The sequence below is a fragment of the Melitaea cinxia genome, chromosome 19 (assembly GCF_905220565.1).
Source record: "Melitaea cinxia chromosome 19, ilMelCinx1.1, whole genome shotgun sequence".
Lineage (NCBI taxonomy): Eukaryota > Metazoa > Arthropoda > Insecta > Lepidoptera > Nymphalidae > Melitaea > Melitaea cinxia.
Genome location: NC_059412.1, coordinates 3,629,209 through 3,641,014, shown reverse-complemented (window position 1 = coordinate 3,641,014; position 11,806 = coordinate 3,629,209). Strand labels below are relative to the sequence as shown.

At 38.9% G+C, this 11,806-nt stretch overlaps 2 protein-coding genes across 2 annotated transcripts; both read left to right on the top strand.

Annotated features, from left to right (window-relative positions):
* The first annotated feature begins 1,053 nt into the window (after window positions 1-1,053).
* On the top strand, window positions 1,054-1,710 carry LOC123663081 (E3 SUMO-protein ligase ZBED1-like). The gene has a single exon (XM_045597820.1). It carries the CDS (start codon window positions 1,054-1,056, stop codon window positions 1,708-1,710), a length of 657 nt encoding a protein of 218 aa, XP_045453776.1.
* Window positions 1,711-8,129: 6,419 nt separating this feature from the next.
* Window positions 8,130-10,902, top strand: LOC123662589. The gene is made up of 3 exons (XM_045597410.1): window positions 8,130-8,565; window positions 8,869-9,171; window positions 10,823-10,902. The coding sequence occupies exons 1-3, from the start codon at window positions 8,130-8,132 to the stop codon at window positions 10,900-10,902; spliced, it is 819 nt and encodes a 272-aa protein (XP_045453366.1).
* The last annotated feature ends 904 nt before the right edge of the window (window positions 10,903-11,806 follow it).

Sequence of the window (11,806 nt, the reverse complement as noted above, 5' to 3'; positions counted from 1 at the left end):
ATTAACCTAAATAAATATAAAACAAGTGCAAGCTCCCGCCTGACTCGTAACTCGTTGTATCCCACCATGCCCAATACAAAAAAAAGTTGGAGCACACATTGTCACATCGCAGTTTTCGGAAAGCTTTAGTTACTGATTTGTTGGCAGCGCATAAAACGCCTGCACCAAATTCACCCACCTCAGTATCAGTACACTGTCCCGCACAGTATGACTTCATCAAACCCGGAAAGCCAGACCGACTTAAGCGCCAATGCGCCGTCTGTAAGAAGCGGACGGTGTCATACTGTAAAGTTTGCAATGTGGCAATGTGTGTTTTTACTTGCTACGAGTCATACCACACTTTGCTTAAATAGGGCCCAGCAGTGGGACACAAACGGGTGAATAAGATACCATTCATATTGTTGTAAGTACTAGACAAAATGCTGCATTGTGGTGTTGAAAAGACCATGGAAGTTTAGCAACAATTATCATGAACAGTGAACCATTACTGACAGCAGAACAAAAAATTATTTATGATCGGATTATGCTGGCTGTTGCTGCTGAACAAGGCGGTTTTTTTTTATTTCAGAATATAATGGCGCCTAAAAAGAAAAGCTTAGTCTGGAATTTTTACGACAGAATTGATGACAATAAATCTAAATGTAAGTTATGTCAAAAAGTTATCAAGTGTTCTGGAAATGCAACAAACTTATTTGGGCATGTTCGTAATGTCCACAGGGCTGCTTACATTGAAATTTTTCCGTTTTAAAGGACTACATCGGAGAAGGAAAGTATCACGCAATCAGTTCTAGAGCCAGCTGCTTCAAGTTCCAATGAGACACCTTGCATTGGTATTGTTGATGAACTTAAATCAGTTCAATCTGATTCCAAAACCGTTATTCCTTCGACGAGTAGTTCTCAAAGTACGTCAAAACCGTTGGTTAAAGCTTTAGATTCTGACTCGGAAGTAATCCCTATAAAAGTTAAAAATCTATCAAGACCAGTTTTCAAGAAATCTCCTCTTATTCAGAATCCGGCATGAAAACAAGAAAAGTTAACAATTGCTTGTTATATATGATTTGTAAAGATTACCAGCCTTTCTCAATAGTCGAGAATGAAGGTTTCAAAAATCTTATGAAAGCAGTTGCTCCTCAATATAAAATACCAAGTAGAACAAGTCTAAGACGATGGTTGGATAATAAATATGAGGTTGTTTCAGAAACTTTTAAAAATAAATTGTCTTCGATAGAAAACTTAACCTTGACGACTGATATTTGGTCTGATACATTAAATATGAAAAGTTTTATAGGCGTAACTGCTCATTTTGGAATAGAAATTGAACTCATTTCAGTTACTCTCGGCGTGTACGAACTCGATGAAAGACATACGTCACAATATATTTCTGAAATGTTTTTAAAAACTTGTGCAGAATGGGGTATTAAAAAAGATAATGTGACGGCTGTTGTAACCGATAATGCTGCCAATATGGTGAAAGCTGTAGAATTGACGTTTGGTAAGAAGAAACACATTCCATGTTTGGCTCATACGTTAAATTTGGTGGCTGAGGGCACAATGGCATGTACTGAGTGGCAAATAATTGTTACTAAAATTAAAGCAATTGTGACCTGGTTCAAACAAAGTTGCGTTGCTAGTGACGAATCGCGCAAAGCTACTTCTACTGAGACTAAACTTATACAAAGCGTACCGACGCGCTGGAATAGTACTTACTAGTTACTACTTACTACATGGTACAAAGATTTTTAGAACTGCGGAGTGTCATAAATGATATTCTTTTTCGACTCGCCACCGCACCGCCAATGCTCAGCAGTTCAGAAATATCCATTGCCTCGTCCGTTCTCCTGATATTGCGGCCTTTGGAGGTAGCCACAAAAGAAATTTCTGCAGATAAATATTGCACAACCGGCAAAATGTTGTCGCAGAAGAACCTGTGGCACGAGAAGTGCAAAAACTGGCTCTGCAAGAAATTACGAAAATAATGGGTTCCATTGAACATGTAACTCCTCTTGCTATAGCAACCATTTTAGACCCACGTTTTAAAAAAATTCACTTTAACGATGCAATAGCTTGTAGCAATGCTGTATCGAAAATCAAAGATTTAATGAGGATTCATTTGCGTCAAATTGAAGAAATCGAGTCAGACTTCTGATAAGTCTGATAAAAGTGAAGAGGCATTTTCATTAGGGAGTGATCATTACAAACTGGTACATCGCAATTGGAAGAGTAATAAATCTGAAGATAGCTTGTCGGATGAACTTTCAGTTTACCTGACAAGTCCTGTTGGAAGACTTAACGACAATCCTCTAGAAATTTGGAAAGATTACAAAATACAGTTTCCATCCAATATTGCATAAAATTGCCTTTAAATATCTAACAATGGTGGGCACATCAGTGCCATCAGAGAGACTGTTTTCACAAGCGGTGCAGGTAATGACTCAACAAAGGAATAGATTAAAGGGTAAAAAAAGATTGGGTAAAATTTTGTTTTTACAAAGTATAGATAAAAACTATTGGGATATGTATTAAAAATAAATGTAAAGGTAATAAAGTTTTTTTAATAGATGCTTGCTTTTTATTTCTAAACCACATACATATTTAACTTATAGAAAAACAATCGATGTATAGAAAACATCGATGTAGTTTTTGATACACATAAAAAGATTTTAAAGATTCTAGCATTAAAACAAAAAAGCGACGAATCCATCAACTCCTTAGAACATCAAGCTAGGAAGAGTTATCAATGGCAACCGAAGTACAACTTCGCCAAGCTGGAAAACGGAATTCAGCAGCATTTGAAAAAAAAAAAACTGTCTCAGTTCACCTCAACGAGGTACAAATATAAAGAAAAGACGGCTAGGAAGAGTCAGCTATGATAGAGGCGACGTATCAGATAGGTACGGCTGCTAATGGCCTCCAAGAACAGTGAGGTCATTGTGTACGAAGAAGACATTGGGGAGGATCTAAGTTACTTAAGACAGAAATCCAAAACACCTTCATGCCGCCACACACACACAACACAAACAACGCCGACTCTCGACGAAATCGCACAGAGCGACTCAGAGCGCCTACAACTAAAGGTCGAGGCCCAGAAGGTAGAACAACGTAGGGCAATGGCCGCACCAGAATCTAAGCCGAGCTCGATGTCATTGGCGACATTTATCCAGGCAACCATTTCCCCGAAGCAAGGTAAGCTCCCCCGTCACCCCTCTTCCAAAAAGGCTGGATAGAGAGAGCGACTATCAGAGGCGCTGAGCAGGTTCACCAAAGACGATAGTCCGAGGCACCCAGAGGCGTCACCGGCCGCTCGAACTAGGGCCGACATGGGAAAAATAGCACCACCGAGACTTCGACCAGCGTCCACACCACTTCAACATACGGAAAACGCCCTAATCCAGTTCCTGGCCATAATAAAAGCAAACCGCGAGGTAAGCCTGGCCACCTGCAAAAAGATCATGCCAGTACGATCACCAAAGATTAATGGAGGCGGAACTTGAAGAAGCCAAAGCAGCCATATACAAAAGTGATTACTGACAAATACTCAAGGGCAAGGTGTCGGATGGCCGCATATAACAACACAGCAGGCTTCGTGAGCGCGGTCGAGTCTGAGGCGAATGACGAGGAGTCACAAACTTTCGAAACACCCGAAGGGGACTCGGTGGTGGTAGTGGCTAGATGCACGAAAGTAATGCTGGGGGACCGGATGCTACGATGGCAAAAACCATCACGGGCGACCAAGCCGAAGCCGGCTTACCGTACGTGACCAGGGAACTACCATCGCTGGAGTGGATAAACAGGGTACCAGGATGCCGCAAGAAAACTCGCATAGCAGAGACTACGATGAGGACACGGAGGTCGTGATTACGACCACAGTCGAGGCGGCCAAAGAAACAAAACAAACAAAGCCAAGCAGAAGGTGCGTACTATGGCCTCCGTTCTGGTAAATGGCTTATCCGATCTTTCTGAGTGGAGAGCCTCACAGGCGCGCGCATCCCTGTAGGAAGGGACTGAACCCTATACCTGGTATTTACGCAAGAGGAGAAGAGATTGCTGACTGACCAGGGACACGGGTCCGGTGAGGGATCGCGCGTCTTAACCATCCATGAGGCGCAGGGCCAGACCTATGAGGACGTCATCGTTCTCCAGACAAATACAAGGAGGCTCAAGATCCACGACAGCGTTTCGCACGCTGTAGTCGCGGTAACTAGACACACCTGTGTCTATTACACCGCAGCGCAGACAACGGACAAGAAAATCCTTGAGCATAATCTCAAGATGGCCATTCACCATAGAGATGCCGCCGTCATTGAGAATGTTGCCGAAATGTTGGAAAATGTAGTGGTGTGAAGACATTTTACTATTGTAAGTATAAATTGTGCGTAGATCAAAGTGTAATGTATGTAATATAATATAATTGGATTTATAGGATAATGTAATTGTAACGATAAGGCTTTATATATGTACTTAATAAGATAGGATTAGTCATATAATATATTAATAAAAATTTAAAAAAAAGTAAAATGGATGAAAAGATTTTCTAAGAACACAAAAACAAGTACCTACTAACAATAACATAGGTTAAATGTACATTGTAAGTAGCAAATAAGTGTACATATATTGTAGCTAGAAAATAAGTGTACATATATTGTAGTTAGCAAATAAGTGTAAATATAATAAAAATAATAACTATAAAAAAATATGTAGAATAGTCTTGATCAGTGGACTCACGTCAATTTTTAGAGATTCTAAGGCTAGCTATTAAGTTATCTAAAGTTGCGGTGAAGTACCGATGCATGTTTAAATAAAAAAATAAATAAATATGGAATGACAAAAGCATGGGCATTATAAGCCCGTGGATATATCACTAACATAAAAAAATATATATAAAAAAGGGCGGGAGTATTTAGCACGCCCAAAACTAGACGGTCTTTCAAAAGACCAAGCGCTCTCTTTAATAATTGACGCCATTCTCTCGACACATCAGTATAATGTTATACGTCAACAACCAAAAGAAATCAATAAAAAGCTATAGCCAGCTTACTACAAAGTTAAAGCGGCAAAACAAAAGTGCTACCCTAGTGACATTATTGTCACAGAAACGCACGCTGAAATAAAGCTACAGTCTTTAATGGATTATACAGTCTATCGTCTATGCAAGGTTCATGAAGACGTCTTGAAGACTATACTCTATAGGTGACTTGAGAAGTCTGGATATAATAGTAAAGTGGGGTTGTGATGGAGCAGAACAAACCAGATACAAGCAAAACATAGCAGCGATGCCAGCTTATTCAGCATTTCAATGGTGCCTATCAACATGTATGCAGTGTATCAAAACCATGTGTGACAAAATCCTTCCACATCTTCCACTAGATATTGTAGACCATAAATTGTGTAACCATTTGTGTTTGTAAAGGAAACTGCGGATGTGATTGTTAGGGAAGTTGACAAAATTAAGAAGCAGGTAACTTCATTGTTGCCTACTAAGTTTATTATAAATGACTCGGAGGTATTGGTAAAGCCAACATAGATTTTTTGTATGATTGATGGCAAAATTTGTATTGCTGTAGCTTCATGTGCGTCCACACAAACTTGTTATTTATGTGGAGCAAAGCCTAGAGAAATGAATGACGAAAGGCTAATATTAGAAAAAAACTGTAAATAGCGAGTTTCTCTCTTTGGGTCTGTCTTCTCTTCATTCTTGGATAAGGTTTTTTGAGTGCTTCGTGCACATATCTTATCGTCTCGATATGAAAATATGGCAGGCTCGTGGAAAAATAAATTAGAAGCAAAAAAGAAAATCGTCCAAGAAAAGTTTAGGCGTGAGTATAGCTTGTTAATAGATATGCCTAAGCAACAAACGGGGAATACAAATGACGGGAATACGGCCCGTAAGTTTTTCAGAAAGGCTGAAATAACAGGTGTCAACGTTGAACTTATCAAGCGCTTCCGAGTCGTATTAGAGTGTATAAATAGCGGGTTTCCTATTAATATAGATAAATTCGAGGAATACGCTAAGGGAACAAGGGAGTTGTACATAAAGGAGTATTCTTGGTACCCAATGCCTGTAAGTGTACATAAAATTCTTTTTCACGGAAGAGATATAATTGCCACATGTGTTCTTCCAATCGGACAACTGTCCGAAGAAGAACAGAGAAGAGAAAGAAGAATAAAGAAAAAAGAGAAGAAGAAATTCAGAGAATTATTTACGAGAAAGACATCGAGAATAGATACCAACACAGATTTGATAAATAGATTGTTGGTGTCATCTGACCCAGTAATTTCAAATATACGTGCACCCCCAAAAACTAAATATAGACAAATTACTCGTGAGGTATGCGAGCTTCTAGAGGCAATAATTTCAGCTGGGCATGGTGAATTACGACGTTTTCCATCCGATTCTTTAGAGTCTGATGAAGATTCTTTAGAGTCTGATAAAAATTCTTTAGAGTCTGATGAAGATTCTTCAGAGTCTGATGAAGATTCTGAAGAATCTGATAGAGAATCTGAAAATTCTGATTAATGATTACCACTGATAAATTCATCACTGACCTAGTTCTCTGAATTCCCCATTGCTTTTTTATATATTTAATTATTAAAGTGTAATTAAGTGATTGTTATTAATAATTAAGTTATAACTAAGTACCTATAGTATTTGTATTAGGTTAATTATATTTGATTTATATTTTTTTGTAATTGTGTTGAAATAAATAATATGTAAAACCTTGTAAGTGTGTTTAAATGTCATGAAATACATATTTGATTAACTATTAGGGTATTTCACATATACAGATTGGTGTAAACAATATTGTCCCACTAGATCGCGAAAATATTACACTATGCGTAGTGAGATCTAGATGTGAGACATACCTTAATAAAAATGTACCTACGAATTCTTCGGATTTTAATATTGTCATCGTACGCTGGCGTCGGCGACGCTGACGTAGATCGCGCGCTGTGCGCGATTGGTGTGACTAAGTGTTCACATCCAATGGTGTCGATTGTCGTCGCGAATAGGGAAGGCACTGGGGCTACGTGTAGTATTGCTAATCCCATGTTACACGATATTTTACGTTCGAGTGGGATACAATTTCATGAGTCAGAACGCACCATTGGGCTTGCGAATGGCTTTCGACAGCTGAAGGTAGTGTTGACCGCTACGGTGCCAGTAACGTTAGAGGGTAAAGAAGTAACAACCACGTTTGTGGTCTTCCCCAGCGAAGACACCCGAACTCTTTTAGGCCGAAGTTTTATTAGTGAGGCGGGCTTAGTACTAGACTTAGCCCAAGAGTCGTGGTATTTTTCGGACAATCCCGATGTTGTATTCCCATTTGTTCAATGCTTTATTTTGAACAGCGCAGACCTGATGCGAGCGGACATCTCCGATGTAACCTTGCGTGATGATGAGGGGACGAAGCTGCCGCCAGAGCACAGGGACGCCCTTAATGCATTTTTATGTCGTAGGACAGACCAGTTTGCTACCGAAGGGCCTCCTACCCTCTTCACCACGCAGAGGATCAAGGTAAGTGAGAACCAAAAACCTATCGCTTCACCACCGTATAAGACTGTCATCTTCCAAGAAGGAAGCCTTGGAGAAAAAGCTGCAAGACCTATAGGCTTAAGGGCGTCACACACGGTGAAGATACTATTGATGTAAACTTCTTACTTAAAACTATCAGCTATAAGTTAATGTCATTGTCAATCTGTTTTGTCAATGTATCTAATGTAACTGAAACAAATTTTACTGTTAATTTTAGCTTATTAAAACCTTATATTCATTAAAGGTTTTCTCTTATTTCAATTTAATAAGCTAAAATAAAAAAAGCAATATGGATAAATATCTTCGCCCTGAAAGGTTTGATATCGACCCGTCAGATAGCTCTAGTACGAGAGCTTGGATACATTGGCGTAAGACTTTCGAAAGCTTCATTTCCGTCCAAAAACCGACCGCTCGAGAAACAGATGCACAGTCGGTTCCTTCACCAGAAAAATGGGACGGCATAAAGTTTCAGCTTTTGGTAAATCATATATCACCTAATATCTACACATATATAAGCGAAGCCACGAACTACGAAGAAGCAATCACAATACTGCAAAAACTGTATATAAAACCAAAAAATCTGATTTTTGCTAGACATATGTTAGCAACAAGGAAACAACGACCAGAAGAAAGTATTGACACGTATTTACAAGCTTTGAAACTACTTTCTAAAGATTGTGACTTTGCGGCTGTTGATGCAGAAACAAATAAAAACGATAACATACGTGATGCTTTCATAGCCGGTATATCATCGCATAAAATCAGACAAAGGCTTTTAGAAAACTTAACTCTAACACTTGATCAAGCTTACAACCAAGCGCTCTCTCTAGAAACTGCAGAGATCAACTCTCAAAGCTTCAATACTGTGTCTTTAAATGCTGTTGCCGCAAAAGAACCAACATTAATCTCTCCGAAACCACAAACTGTTCACGACGAGACCTGCTTTTCTGTTAATAATCCTCGACGACGAAAATGTTTCTTTTGTGGGGGACAAATACATCCTCGTAAAAATTGCCCTGCATTCGAAAAGACTTGTCAGCTCTGCAACAAGAAGGGGCACTTCGCCACTGTCTGCAGAAGCTCTTCTAAACCTACAAATTCTGTGGTAGTAGGTACTGAAGATATTTCCGCTTGTATCACAGCTGCATCACCTTCTTCATTACGTAAAGCTACTGTACCTGCTTATATTCGAGGAGTAAGAGCAGAAGCACTTCTCGACACCGGCAGCTCCATCAGTTTTATAAATGACAGCTTTGCAAGATTATGTGGGTTAAAACGAAAATCCTGCAAACAGACTATTTCTATGGCCTCTCTTAATCATACTTCACAAGTAGAAGGTCAAACTTGGCAAACCCTAAAAATTGGAAATCATAAATATGATAATGTGAATCTTCTTATTGTGAAAAATCTTTGTGCTGATATAATTATCGGCCATGACATCCTCGAAGAACATTCATCACTAGAGTTCTCTTTCGGTGGGCCAAAACATCCACTTCAAGTATATAACGTAACTGAAGCATCAGAACATCCATTTCAAGTATGTAACGTAGCTGAAGCATCAGTACCAGCTGTATCGCTTTTTGCGAATGTACCTCCCAACTGCAAACCTATTGCTATCAAGTCTCGAAGGCACAGCAAAGAGGATAGTGAATTTATTAAAGAAGAGATCAGAAACCTTATAGCAGAGGGCGTGATTGAAGAAAGTAAATCACCGTGGAGGGCCCAAGTACTAATAACAAAAAGCGAAACTCATAGAAAACGCCTTGTAATTGATTACTCTCAGACAATTAATCGTTACACAGAACTCGATGCGTACCTTTTACCGAACATTGAGGACTTAGTTTCAAAAGTGGCAAAGGACACATTTTTCAGCCTAATAGACCTGAAAAACGCGTACCATCAAGTACCTATACTACCCGAAGAAAGGAAATTTACCGCTTTTGAAGCTCTGGGAAATTTGTACCAGTTCAGGCGCATTCCTTTTGGGGTAACAAACGGTGTTTCAAGCTTCCAACGAACAATCGATTGGATTATAAGAAAAGAGAAGCTTAAAAAAACATATGCGTATCTTGATGATATAACTATTTCTGGCCGCACTCTTGAAGAACACGATCATAACTTAGAAAGTTTTATAAATGTCGCAAAGAAATACGGTTTAACACTGAGTATACAAAAATGCAAATTTTCTCAAGAGTCAATTAATATTCTAGGCTATAATATTCAAAACCACATAATTAAACCTGACAGTGAGCGACTCAAGCCACTGATTAATTTACCTCCACCAAGCGATTTACCGACCTTAAGGAGGACACTCGGCATGTTCGCACATTATTCTAAGTGGATTCCAAACTTTTCTGAACGGATCCACTCACTTGCTAATACGACAACTTTTCCACTCACAAGCGAGGAAATTAAATGTTTCGAAGGTCTGAAAAATGATATCGCAAAGTCTTCTGTACATGCAATTGATGAAAATATACCTTTTACAGTTGAAACTGACGCTTCCGATCATTCAATTGCAGCAGTACTTACGCAAAATTCTAGACCAGTGGCGTTTTTCTCAAGAACTTTGAATTCAAGCGAACAAAAACATTCTGCCATTGAAAAAGAAGCGTACGCCATTGTGGAATCATTGAAGAAATGGAGACATTTCCTTATTGGTCGACACTTCAAATTAGTAACTGACCAACGCTCGGTTTCTTTTATGTTTAATATGAAACATTCAAGTAAAATAAAGAACGAAAAGATTCAAAGATGGCGACTGGAACTTGCTGTTTTCAAATACGATATTATATACAGACCGGGGAAAGAGAACTATGCTGCTGATGCACTATCCCGAGTTTGTGCCACCGTAGAAACACGTACTACAAAACTTTTCTCACTACATGAGGCTCTTTGTCACCCAGGAGTAACGAGAATGTTTCACTGGGTTCGCTCTAAAAACCTTCCCTATTCCATTGAAGAAGTCAGAACAATGACAAAATCTTGTCGAACCTGCTCTGAAGTAAAACCTAGATTCCTCCGAAATACCTTTGATGACCAGAGAAAACTTGTTAAAGCGACGGCTGCTTTTGAACGCCTTAGCATAGATTTTAAAGGACCAGTTCCAACAAACAATAATAACAAATTCATACTTACTGTGATTGACGAATTTTCACGTTTTCCATTTGCTTTCCCATGCTCAGATGTAAGCTCGAAAACAGTAATTAAACACCTTAACAACTTGTTTATGATATTCGGCATGCCTTCTTACGTTCATTCAGATCGCGGAACAGCATTTCTTTCTGCCGAAGTACAGGAATTTTTACATGTTCGAGGTATTGCCACTAGTAGAACTACAGCTTATAACCCTCAAGGTAACGGTCAAGTAGAAAAATTGAATTCTACTCTTTGGAGGACAATTCTTTTGGCGCTGAAGACGAAGAATCTTTCGGTAGAAGATTGGGAGCAAGTATTACCACAAGCCTTACATTCAATTCGATCATTACTTTGTACAGCCATAAATTGCACTCCACATGAAAGAATGTTTAGACACCCACGAAGATCTACTAACGGCACTTCTGTTCCATCGTGGCTTACAAATTCTGGACAAGTCTTGGTGAAGAAATTTAATCGTACAAATAAATATCAGCCATTAGTAGAAGAGGTTGAATTGATACACAGCAATCCTGACTTTTCATACATTCGGTTCCCAGACGGCCGAGAAACAACGGTGTCAAATCGTCATCTAGCACCATTGGGTTCAGAAGGGGTAGATCTGCGAATAGATAATGAACACACTACTGATAACCATGACGTCGCAGAACCACTTCCGGATACACAAGATCAAAACTTGGAGATTCCTTCATCTAATGAGACGGAATCTGTGGTACTTGATAATAACAAAGAGCTAGAGACTGAGTCATCATCATCATTACCGCCGGAGCCAACACTTCGTAGATCTGGCCGCGTCCGTAAAACACCAGAATTTTTAAAAGATTATGTTTTAAATAGTGCGGGAGAATGATGTAAACTTCTTACTTAAAACTATCAGCTATAAGTTAATGTCATTGTCAATCTGTTTTGTCAATGTATCTAATGTAACTGAAACAAATTTTACTGTTAATTTTAGCTTATTAAAACCTTATATTCATTAAAGGTTTTCTCTTATTTCAACTATAATATTTTGTCATAAGATACCTGGAAATAAAATATTATAGTATCTTAAGGTATCACACACGGTTAAGTTACGATAATATATCCGCTCGAATCATTCTCTCGTCACTAGGGGAGGAG